The sequence below is a fragment of the Patagioenas fasciata genome, chromosome 23, assembly GCF_037038585.1.
Source record: "Patagioenas fasciata isolate bPatFas1 chromosome 23, bPatFas1.hap1, whole genome shotgun sequence".
NCBI lineage: Eukaryota > Metazoa > Chordata > Aves > Columbiformes > Columbidae > Patagioenas > Patagioenas fasciata.
This window is the reverse complement of record NC_092542.1, coordinates 300,816-313,252: the sequence shown is the minus strand read 5'-3', so window position 1 is coordinate 313,252 and position 12,437 is coordinate 300,816. Positions and strand designations below refer to the sequence as shown.

Here is a 12,437-nt window from a genome sequence, read left to right as displayed (position 1 = left end):
TGGGAGTGAAGAAAACCCCAGAAATGGTTCCCTCTTGGTAGCTGAAGCCGCACAGTGCACTGGAGCCTGCGTGAAAGGATAGGATGGAATTCTTAATGAATGTTCTGTCTAGCACTAACTGTAAAATATTCATCTGAGTTGGTTATTTCACATTACCAAGTAAGTGCAGGAAGAATTAACTTTCTGAACAGCTTAAGGTACAATTCAGCAATAACCTGAGCCATTTAATGAATGAAATATTTAACATGATTTGCATACACGGAGCGATGGGGCAGGGAGCGCAGCAGACGCAGCCCCAGGCCGGGGAGCAGCAGCGGGGGCAGCCCGGGGTTTCCGCCACAGTGACCGTGGCGGTTCGCGGTCTGTTGAGGTCTCCTGGTCTGATCCTCCCTCCTCAACGCCTTTTGTCAGATCCAGGTGCTGCCTTCTCACCACCCGCTTTCCAGGTCGTCGGTGAATATTCAGCAATAAAGGATGGAGGCTGAAGACAAAAATCAAAGGAGTTAGACAAGGAATCCCCGTCTGGCTGGGAGTGTGGAGCTCCTCGATGTCAAAACTAGCTCTCGAGAACTTTAAATGCTTCAGTATATAGACGGACAGAGTAATTCTGAACAGCATCTCTCTCTCTGTTAGATAAGGATTCTAACAAGGTTTGCATTTTGAGTAAGTGGCGAGATGAGCCCGCTGTTGGTGCTGTGAAGCACAGCCCGGGACGGCCCTCGCGGTCCCTCTTGGGGCTGGGTTTGCGCTGCCGATGCCGTGACAGCGCCGCGAAGTCCGCGTTACCCTGAAAACCTCCCGCTTTCATAGCAGGCAATTATGTTTGTGTTGGAAATGCTTTGTTTGATTTCTGGAGCCATTCATTATAGGATCAAGGCATCCAATTGGAGCCAATTAAACCTGAGAGCTGCTTTTAAAAAGCTTTTTCCAGCCGCCGAGAGCTCGAAGGTTAAACGCGGAGGAGCGCGCGTCCAGCCCGCGGGGGCGCCGGGTCCCCCCGCCGCTGCCGCCTGCACCCGCGCCGCCTCACCGCTCGCTATATTTAGTAAGAAATGCATCAGCATCCTCCTCCCGCCCAGATTCCCCCGGGAGCAGAGCCGGTACAGAGCTGTGCCGCTAAAAATAACGCCCGCGCCAGCCCTGGCAGCTTTTCCTTCGCTGGCTGAGCCCAGCGCCCAGGGGCTCCAGCCCCCCCGGGAAAACAGCGGTGGGTTTGTGGTTATTTTATTAAAAACAGAAGAAAAGAAAAAAGACAGAAACCAGCCCCTTCAGCATGCGAAGACCGGGAAACTGCCTGCAGTGCTTAACCTTTGGAAAGCATTACTGGTGCTCTTGGCCGTCTCCTCTGTCGGTACAGCCGGCAGGGACGGCACAGCCGGCAGGGACGGCACAGCCCAAGGGGACCGGGGTGGTGCCGGGAGCCGCGTCCCTGGGCACCGTGGGCACCGTCCCTCGTTGTGCACCGTCCCTCGTTGTGCACCGTCCCTCGTTGTGCACCGGCCCTCGTTGTGCACCGGCCCTGCGGCAGCTCCTGTCCCTGCAGGAGCCAGGAGCGCGGGCCGCTCGCTGTCCCGACGCCGCTCGGGTTTGTCAGCAGCCCAGCTCCCCAGCCGGCTCTGCTGCAGGGAGCGTGTCTGGATTGGCTCTGTGGTGGGCTTGTTTATAATGGTTTGGGTAATAACACCAGCAATTTTGAAAGGTCTTTTTTATCCCATTGACACCCTAGGTTTTGTTTGAGGTTTGTTTGGATTAATTGGGCAGATGTTTGGGGAGGAGAACAAATACCTGCTGGCATTTGATTTTGCTCGCGCAGCTGTGTGCTGGGGGGAAATGGCAGCAGAAGAGCTCAGACCCGTTCGATTGTCTCCAGGGGTGGCTCCATCCTAGAGCCTGCTCAGCACCATCACCAGGGCGGTTTCGGTGGAGTGACCCAAAGAGGCTTTAATGGACGAACGGGCACCGCAGTTCGTGTCCCTGAAGGCGGAGCAGCAGGAGCTCTCGGTCTCCGCTACCGGCTCTGTGGTTCCTAATGAGTAATTAAGTTATATTAGTGTTTGAAGAACACTTTTCCGGCTGCCTCTCGGTGTTCACTCCTGTGTTTGACATTGGTCCTGTGTCTGTTTTCCCGGAGCAATCGAGGTTCTGCACTCCTGCAGCGGACGCGTCTCCAGCCCAAAGCCCCGAGCCCCGCGGCCCCGTTCCTGAGGGGTCTGGGGTGCCGAGAGCCCCATTTGGGAGGTCAGTGGGCGCAGCTGTTCGCGTTTCCGTGCCCGGCGGCTCTCGGTCTGACCGGCATCGCCATTGAACGCAGCGCTTATGGTTTAATATGTATCTTTTAAGAAGGATTTTAATTCCCTGTTTGAAATAAGAAAACGCCATAAATCAGAGACAGAATCTTTTAACATTTACAGTTCCAAATGAGTTCCTGGTGAGAGTCTCTTAAGCCAGATTTATATCTGATTCTGCACTGAGCTGTGTCGTTACGTGGGGCTGAAAAACTCTTGCAGAATGAGGCATAATGCAGAAATGAGCTGGAAGGACAGTTGTGCAGGAGGGTGGAACCTTGTTATGCTGGAGAATATCGGAGTGAGGAACACGCAAGAAAGAGACAGTTCCTGTGGAGAGGTTCCTTCGGCGAGCCCCGCTGGGTTCTGAGCGGAGGGGTTTGCGGAGGCGCTGGTGTGTCTGTCCCGGCGTCTGTCCTGGCGTCTGTCCCGGCATCCCGGCGCAGCCTCCTCCGCGGCTGTTCCGGCAGCGGCAGATGAGGCGTTGTTTAGTATCACCCTCTTTCACTGACCCTCAGCTTGGACTGGAATGGAAGATAAAATCTGTCCTAATCCCGTTAGGCACTGGTGGTTCAAGGCCTGGCTTTGTTAAGACTCGGCTGACGGTCCCTCTGGGCCGGGCGGCCCGGGCAGAACTGTGGTCGCACTGCTATGAAGACCCATTCGTGTCTAAGTTTGCTGTTCTCTGTGTGTTCGGCAGGTGAAGTTCCAGGGCAGGTCTGGTTTTACTCTGGTCTCAGTTAACTACCACTTACTCGATTGGTTTTTTTCTTCTCCTTTTCATGTGTTTTAGGGAAAAATATTTATGGTCTTAATCCAGCTTCTTCACACCAGGTTTGGCGTTGGAAAGAGAGCGTTTGTGTTGTCCCCTCGCCCCGTTGCGAGGCTCGGGGGTGACAGACTGGCCGCTTCCAGCTGTGCTTGTGCCGGCTGGGAAGAACTGCCTTGGTTTAACTGAGCTGAGCCTTACAAACCGTGCAGCTCGGGGCGTTCTCCTGCTCGTAATAAACAATCCCCAGCACCTTCTCAAATTAAAATCGTAATGAAAAGTAGAGCAGAATGGGCTGAAGTCCTCTGCGTGCTGGAAGAAGCTCTATGAATGCGTTCTAAACGGGGTTGTGTAAAGTGGTTGTTAATTATTAATCGCCAGCAGAGAAGGTCCGAGTGAGCGGGTTGCAGGGAAGCGGCAGCAGAGCGGGGCCGTGGGGCGCTCGTGGCGGGGCAGGTCGCGCTCCGTCTGGGTGCGGGTCCCTGCGCGCTCGCGCGCGGGGCGGAGCTGCGGGGCGCAGGGTCGGGTGGCGCCGGCTGCGCCTCTGACCCCTGCGCTTTTCCTGTGTCCCCCTGCCTGTCCCCACGCGTTTCTTTGGGAAGGTGTCCCAGCTGTGTGGAGCTGTTTTCTGTGGTGCCGAGGCCGCCGTTGGTTTTCTGTTGCCACGGTGGGCGCGGGCGGCCCCTTCGGCATCACCAAACCTGCGCCGTCGGCCTTCGGAGCTCAGGATTCTGAAATGTCAGCCCTATTGCCTCATTAAGGTGGCAGTTTGAAGACATCATGTACTTTAATTGAAAACCGTAAGAGTAATCTATTCCCTTTTTTGGGTTAAATTAATAGCACGGACCTTTAGCAGATGGTTGTCAAGGTGCAGTTACTAATGGAAACACGGCGCTGCCCGCGGCCCGCTCGGCGCCGCGCACGGCGTGCACAAGCACGATGCGCGTCGCCCCAGCCACGCGCGTTTTCCACTCGGTGGCTTTGCTTTATTCTCCCGCGGTGCCAATTAGCGGCCCCAGGGCTGCCGTTGCGCCTCCTTTGCAAGATTTAAACTCTGCAGAGGTGTTCGCTGCCGGGCGGGAAGGAGCCGGCGCAGCCGCGCTCACCTTGTGCTCTCTGGGAAGCCAAGGAGCGCTCCGGGCCCCCAGGTTTGAGCTCTTTCCATCCGTTAGGGCAGCAGACCCAGCGTTGGGCTGTTCAGCGACATTTTCACAGGTGTCAGTTATCGCCCGGCTGCGTGCGAGCGGGCGCAGCGTCCGTGCGGGTCAGCTCTGCCCTCGTCCCGCGGGTGGACCTCACCGGGGCGCCAGGTTTTGGTAACAAATCCTTTGTTTTGGTAACGAATCCTTTGTTCCCCTCTTCCCTCACTTCGCTGCTTCCCAGAGGGACAAGCGGCAGCAGCGGGGACTGGGGAAAGCCGGGATATTTATCACTCTCTCCTACGCAGAGGCTCTAAAACAGCTTCTGCAAAATAAATCTCCTTTAAGACCCTTCTGGAGCGGGGTTTGGCGAATTGCTCCAGGAATAAAGAGCAGCCTTTTCTTCTCCGGGCGAATAGCGGGGACCCCAGCAGCGGTGGCCTGGGCAGCCACTGCGCCCTGGCGCCTGTGGGTTTGTGTCTGCCAGAAACCGGGATTCAGAACCCAGCCGTTTGCTGGGGGAGCACAGGGCGGAGCGGGGTGTCCGTGCACAGGTGCCACCGGGCAGCTGGTGCAGAAGGGCGTCCCCAGGGTGAGGGCATCGCACCGGCTGCGGGATGCTTGGCGGGAGCCATGACAGGGACATGGGAACACGGGTGCTGGGACACAGGGGTGCAGGGACGCGGGGACACGGGTGCCAGGACGCGGGGATGCGGGGATGTTGGGTCCCAGCAGCGGAGGTTCGATGCGCGGCAGCCCCGGTGCCACCTCCCCTCCCCGGGCAGGGAGCCCCTCAGTGCGGCGCTGGCTGCAAATGATGCAATTAGCGAGCTGCAGATATTGATAATAAAACCCGGCTTCCAGCTAATTAGATAGAACGTTAGTTGGTGTACCCTTACTCAATTAGAAAAACACATTTTAAATGAAGTTTTAATTTATTTTTGTCTTTAATTGCATTGCGGTGGCAGAGGCGGCGCTTCCAGCTACCTCGTGTCAGACACCGCAGGAGGTGACACCGAGTGTCCCCGCCGCGTGTCTGGGGACGGCCAGGGCGAGTCCTGCGACTGCTGCCACGAGCCCGGGCGGGTTTCTGGCGGAAAACCCATGGTGTGATTTGGAGAACCAAAGCCACGCGAGTCCAGCCCCGCGAGCTGCTCCGGTGTCTCGGCAGAGCGCTGCCCTGGGACCCCCGTCCTGCGTCTGCCGCTCGTGCGGTCACCAGTGAGATCGCAGGAGGGCTCGGGTTTGTCCCCCGCTCCGCTTCAAAGCCTGCAGACCAACTTCTTTGCTTTGGAGAGCTGCGGATCAGTAACACTGCAAGGCCAAGAAAACCCACAAACCTCTACCTGCAAAAGGAAAGAAAATGTTTTGGTTTAAAAGCGTGTGGGAAAGGCTCCGGTGGCCGTGCTCCGCGCGTCCTGGCTGCTGTGGCTGAACAGGCTCCCGCTGACGGCTCCTCGAGGCGTTTGAACTGGTGATCTTAGCAAACGGGGGAGCGCAAAGGAAATTAAATGTTCATTTGTGTAAAATGTTTTCAGCCCGAGCAGCAAAGTCTAAATGGAATCACTGAATTACGTGACCAAGCTTAGGATAAAACATAACTTGTGTGATTTTAGTGTTAAATTATCTGATTGCTTTGCAGGGTGCTTGCGTCTGCTGGTCAAGTCGAGCAGCGTTTCCTCCCCAGCCTGAGGAGCTGTGCGGAGGGGCTGTGTCCGGGGGCAGCAGCGGGACCCGTGCACCCGCACACCTGCACGCCTACACACCCATGCACCCGCACACCTGCGCACCCGCACACCTGCACGCCTACACACCCATGCACCCGCACACCTGCACGCCTACACACCCATGCACCCGCACACCTGCACACCCATGCACCCGCACACCTGCACACCCATGCACCCGCACACCTGCGCACCCGCACGCCTGCACACCTGCACACCCATGCACCCGCACACCTGCACGCCTACACACCCATGCACCCACACACCTGCGCACCTGCACGCCTACACACCCACGCACCCGTGCACCCGCACACCCACAGACCCGCACACACGCACACCCTGCGGTCGGCAGCAGCGGGACCCGCACACCCGCGGTGCTGCGGCGCTCGGGCCGCGCCGGGGCTGACCGCCGGGACGGGACGGGCACGGGTGCTGCTGCCCTCCCCCACAGATGCTCCTGGGTGGCCTTGGGGACCCCGCTGCCGCCTGCGCTGCCCGGGGGCCGCGGTGAGCTGGTCGTGCACCTCGAGCATGTGCCTGCTTTTATTTCCCTTGCTGGCTTTGTAATCACCCGGCAGAGCCGGGCCGGAGCTGCGGTTTGACCTTGCTGGTGCCACGCTGCCTTTTGTTTGTAATCTCAGGCAAGGAGCAGTGGAAAAGGGTTTGATAGGAGACAAAAGCAAACAATAGGCTCGCTCCAAGATACGATGAATGGGGTGTAATTGAATTTTTTGGTGAAGACATTGATTTGACCCTGGAAGACCCACAGAGTGAATCATTAGGGGAATTAACGCGCATTAAAATGCGGGGGTTTTTTATCAGAGGGCTTTTATTGTGCCTGTAGTTTTGTTTTTAATTATTTAATGACTTTGTGTCTCCTAGTGATAAATCTATTTCTTCCCTTTTTTCAGAAGGAGACGGTGCTGGTGTGAGCGGGGGCGCGCGGGCTGAGCAGCCGATGCGCAGCAGCGGTTCCTTAGCAGCCCTGTCACCCACCGCACGGCTCAGCACCAGTGCGGGGCTCAGCACCAGTGCGGGGCTCAGCACCAGTCTGGGGTTCAGCACCAGTTCGAGGCTCAGCACCAGTGCAGGGTTCAGCCCGTGCCCAGGACACGCCTTCCTCTGCAGCCTCGGTGGCCTGGCCGTGTGTGCGCGAGCGTTCACCGTGGGCGTCGCCGCGCTGCACCGGGTCACCCGCTGGGCTCTGACGCTCGGGGTGGCAGACGAGCGCTTCTTCTCCCCGAGTCTTGGTGCTTCTGTGGCGACAGAATTCACAGGGTTGTCGAACCGCGAATGTGTTTGTGCCCGCGCGTCCCTGGCACGGTGCGGGCTGTGCGGCTGCGGTGGCTCTGCCGGCACCGGAGCCGCTCGGGCGCCGCGTCCTGCCTGCAGCCTTTGCGTGTGCCAGTCCTTGTAATTCTGAGTGCTCGGGGCAGGGAAGGCAGAGTGGAGGATTCGCTGTCTCTTTACGTGTTAATTTATAGCAGTGCTGTGAGCTAGATTTTCCTTGTTATCCAAGGTATTTCCTCCGGAGGAGGGAAATCAGGCTGTAATTTATCATTAAGCGGAAAGCCTGGGGGAGCTCCTATCCTAGCTGATGCGCATCCTTCTTTTATCCTGTTAGAGGAATTGAATTACGCGTTTTGAGTTGTCTGGAGGCCCAGGTTGGCGCTTCCCTGCGGTGGGGCAGGAGCTGCCGGACGCGCCGGAGCCGCGGGGCCGTGCCGGGGTCGCCCGCGTGTCTGCGGTGTCGATGCTCTGCCCAGATGTGCCGAGCGGGCCCGGCCGGCAGCGCGGACACGACTGGCCCGCAAACAGCACGCGGTGCCGCGGCTGCTCCGGAGGAGCAAAGCGGCCGAGCCTGGAGCGACACTCACGCTCCTTTACCTGAAGTACTCGGGTTTTCTGTGCTGTAGCAGGACATTGATCCTGCCGTGAAACCGATACATTGCTATTTTCTCCTTATGGCAACTTGATTTTGTGTAGGAATAAGCAAAATCCCATGCTAATCCGAACCCCTCCGCCCCGCCTGCTTTTGCAGGATTCTAAGGGTGGATGGGCTGGGTCCGCCTGTGCCTCGCAGGGTTTGTTCTGCGAGCAGTCGCAGGTGCGGGGACCCCGGGGCTCCTGTGGCGGCCGGTGCGGATGACGCAGGTTCCTGACGTGGGATGGGCTGGGAATCAAATGGCAGCACATTTGGTGGCAGTGCTGTACTTGCCCCGTGTCACAGCCATGGGTGACGCTGCACCGGCGGCTCCCGCGCTGGGCGATGCTGTTGGGAGCCCCAGGAGACCCGGCCAGACCGTCCGGCCCGGCAGCGTCACCGCTTGGGCGCTTGCCGCTGGTGGAGGGACGGGGCCCGGTGTGCTCGGGAGGGTCGCGCGGGCGGGGGCTGTGCCGGCGGCCGCTGGAGCGCCGCAGCGGGCCGGGCTGTGCGGGGTTTCACGCGGCAACAGGCAGGGAGGCGGGAGAGGCGCCGGCAGGGCGCGGTGGCACCGCCGCTCCGGTGACCCCGAACGCGGCCGGGCTGGGGAGCGAGGGCTGCGGTGCATTCTGGGGGAATTTATTTGCAGTGTAAACATGTTGGTTAGGAGTCATTAATATGACATTCACACAACTCTAATAAAGTACATAACACGGAGATCTGGCACTGTTGCAATACCCAGAGGACATTAAGTATGAGTCTTAAAACCAAGAGTATTGGAAACAAGATATTTTTACGTCTCGTTTGGGAGTAATATAATTGTGTTTTGTGGCTCTAGCAGATGCTTGGGCCAGCTGGTTGGAGAGTGCTGTGGGTTTTTTAGCTTTGGTACTGTACAACTGCAGCCCTTCCACAGCACTGTCTCTAAAAGAACTCTCATTCCCGGTCGCAAGGCCGTTTCGTGTGTGCGCAGCAGCTGCGCGATGGGGATGGGGCAGGCGCCGCAGCCGCAGCAGCGCGGGCGCTCGGCCGCTCGGGGGGCTGGGGCTGAGCTGCGGCCGTTGAGCGCTCGGAGCCGCTTCCCCGACTGTTCCACACAGACCGGCTACCGGGGCCTCGGGAAGGGAAACCGGCCGGCTGGGAGGCGGTTTTTGGAAGAGAACCATCAAAACCCACCTATTTCCGTCTGGGGGGGTGCAAAGCGTGTTCGCTGCAGCCCAAGGACCCGTGGCCACCTCGGCGTCGGGACGGCGCGGCTGTGGGGACAGCGGGGTGTCCCCTCCCTGCCCCTCCGAGGGGCCGGGCGGCCGCTCCGCGTCCCTGTTCGTACCAGCGCCGTCATCAATTATCTCGCGGCACCCATAATTTCCTGTGAACAAATCGGTTCTGATCTGGAAGTAATCGCCCGTATCATTCCTGCAAGTGGGAGTGATGACTTATGTTGATGTCACCCACTGGCTTTTTATGGCAACGATTAATAATTCAGTAATTCTCTCTGCAGTGATGCTGTTCTATTTATAAATATTTAATTTAGCTCCCATGTCGGTCTCGGTGCCCCTGCCCTTTGCCTCCTGCCCTGACTCCAGGCTCCGGCGCTGCCTGCGCTGGGAGCTGTCGGTGCCTTTCCCCGCTTGCCTCTGCTCCTGACCTTGTTAAATCCGCCTTTGGTGCTGTGAACACTGCTCTCCCAGGCAAAACCTGGCTTAAGCTGCAGACCTAACCCCGGGCTGGCAGCTCCTTGTCTCTGTTTTAAAACTTTGTGGTTTCCAACACAGCCATGCCAATAACTTCTTTTTCTTTCTGCGTTTCTCTTTCAGGAAATTGCAGCTTATTTAATAACGTTTGAAAAGCACGAAGAATGGCTAACAACTTCCCCTAAAACAAGGTAACGTGTCTCCTGCTTCGGCACATTGACTCGTTCTCGCTGATGACTCGCTAATCAATGCCTTGGCCACCAAGTGAAAGCTCCCAGTCACACTTGATGCCTTGTGACACCGAGCTCTCATTAATTGCCTTAATGAGCATTTTATTGAATGAAATCAGATTGATTAAAAATGGAACAGCTGCAGTCTTGACAGGTCAAAGTTTGAACCCGGTTGTTGGGGTTTGATTGCAGCCCTGCAGCTGGGCCGGGGGCGCGTGCGCGAGGCTGCGGCCGCTCAGCGCACGGGGGTCCCCGCAGCCTCCGGCTCCAGCGAACCAGAGGGCGCGAGCCCTCCCTGCGCTCGCCCGCCTGGCGTGCACCCACGGGCACTGCTTGCCTTGTGCTGCTTTTTTGCTGGGGTTAAGTGTTTGGTGGCGAGGAGATCCCGAAAAGCTGCATTCACAGACGTGTTTGCAGTTTATTATCCAGTGAATGTCCTGTCTTCCTCGCGCTGCCATGAACGTTCAGCTCCCCCGGGACCCCGCAGGGAGGTTTGCGGGTGTTTTCCTGACGTTTTTGTAGCAGCGTCTTACGATTCTAAGAGTTTGGTTTGCAAAAAGCAACGCATGAAAATGGTTTCCTGATGAATGTTACTGTACCTGCCTCCTGCGTGCTGAGGCTTGAAAGAAATAGTGTCCCAGGAGAAGGGAAGTTGTGGTGCCTGTTCAAGGACCTTCCGAAATGGTTGAGCTGGTTTCTCTCTTTTTTTTTTTAATATAAAACTTAATTGGAAGAGTTAAATGCTGAGTTCATGCAATTAGGCCTCCCAGTACTGCAGAATTAATGACATCGATCTGGCGCTGAACTGGAACGCTCCAGTTCTTTGGTTGCTGCCGTGGGTGCTGCTGATTTCATCTCAGCAATTAACAAAGGTGACTTGCCCACCGGCAGTGGCGATGGGACCCTCAGGTGGCTTCGGTCGTGGGTGGAGGAGGAGCCGATGCTCTGGTGGTGCCATCGTGGTGTTGCCATCGTAGTGGCACCATCGTGGTGGCGCCATCGTGGTGTTGCCGTTGTGGTGGCACCAGAGGAGCCGCGGGAGAGCGTTCACAGGGTCTGCAATGGCTTTTCTCTGAAACTTCGTGTTGAGTGACTCTAGTTGATAAAATATGCTGATCTAAATAGACCGGAGTATTATTACAACAGCCTCGTGAGTGCTCCAGTTTATCAACAGAAATTAACAAGGGCGCCTCGCAAGGCATCGACCTTGGTGTTTCCTTGCGATGGTGTTTGGTTGCTCCGTTCCGGCGCAGGGCGCTGTGCTGGTGCAGCGGCGCTGAGCTCCGACATTGCGAGCTCAGTGCAAATCGTGACAGCAACAAAAAACTGCTTGAGGTTTGTGTATCGAGTAGAACTTAATTGTTATTTACATTGGAATTTCAATGACAAAGCCAGCTAGAGTCTTTCAAAAATACACTTGAGCAGAGCAGCGGAGCTTCAGCTGCGCCTCAGGAGTGCGGCTCCGGCACCCGGAGACTCGGCCGTGCCGGGAGCTCGAGGTGTTTCCCAGCAGGGCGGAGCTGGAGGAGTCCGTGCCCCCTCCTCCCTCAGTGTCCGTTCTGCTCCGCGTGCGACACCAGCGGCGCTGGGCAGGTGCGGCAGGTGCTGAGCTCCCGCCTCCTTCCTCCAGGGCCCAGGGGGTGAACGTTTCCTGGGAAGCGTTTTGGAAAGCTGGCGCCGCGCTGAGCCGTGGCTCGCGCTAACAGCGAGGCGGCTGGGGAAACTCCCGGGCGTGGGCTTTTCAGCCCAGAAAGAGCCCAGATGCCGTTTTCGGGCAGTGAGACTTGGCAGTGAGGAACATTTCTGCAGCTAAGAGCAGTTGGGTGGCAGCCTGCTCCTGCAAATCAATAGCGATTTGCATAACACCGTCAGGATCCGTCTGGGGGGATTCGGTGTTACTTCGGCTGCCTCCTGGGTTATTTTTAGCGTTTTAAGTCCCCTCTCCTGGCTGAAGGAGGACGCGCGTGCCAGGGCGCTGAGTCCCGCTGGTGAATCCCGGCCGCGCTGGGGGCTGTGGGGACGGGTCCCGGCAGCAGGAGCGGCCCCAGCTCCGCGGGTCAGGGAGCGCGAGGTCCGTCCCAGTGCCCCAGACGCTGAGTCAGGCCTTGGCTGGGCCCGGCTCCAGGCCTAGGGACAGACCCGGTTTGCCTGGGCAGCAGAGAACACGGGGAAGCCCGCTTGCTCTCGTCAGACCCGGTGCCGTGGAGGGGCTGCTCTGCCGTGCGCTCCCCCGCCCCTGCTGGCGCGGCTGCCAAAGCGGGACGTGCGGGTCACGTAGGCTGGTCAGAAATCACTTTTCACGATGGAAAATGCACTCACAACTGTCGTTTGTGCGGTGACCCCGGTGACCCCAGTGCGTGCGCTGACCCTGGTGCTTGCAGTGACCCCGGTGCGTGCGGTGACCCCAGTGCATGTGGTGACCTTAGTGCATGCGGTGACCCTGGTGCATGCAGTGAGCCCGGTGCGTGCAGTGACCCTGGTGTGTGTGGTGAGCTCGGTGCATGCGATGACCCTGGTGCGTGTGGTGAGCCCGATGCGTGCGGTGACCCTGGTGCGTGCGGTGACCCTGGTGCGTGCGGTCACCCTGGTGCATGTGGTGACCCTGGTGCGTGCGGTGAGCCCGGTGCGTGCGGTGAGCCCGGTGCGTGCGGTGACCCTGGTGCGTGCGGTGC

General features: G+C 58.1%; 1 protein-coding gene across 12 annotated transcripts in view; it reads left to right on the top strand.

The window, feature by feature from the left end:
* CAMTA1 (calmodulin binding transcription activator 1) overlaps window positions 1-12,437 on the top strand; it is a 156,043-nt gene that overhangs the window by 37,072 nt on the left and 106,534 nt on the right. For 11 of the 12 annotated variants that reach the window (XM_065855143.2, XM_071798329.1, XM_071798330.1 and 8 more), the window contains one exon: window positions 9,659-9,726. The exons of the other annotated variant lie outside the window; for it this stretch is intronic. In XM_065855143.2, coding sequence (XP_065711215.1) covers window positions 9,659-9,726 — 68 coding nt within the window. The remainder of the gene's footprint in view (window positions 1-9,658; window positions 9,727-12,437) is intronic. 12 annotated transcript variants of the gene reach the window in all.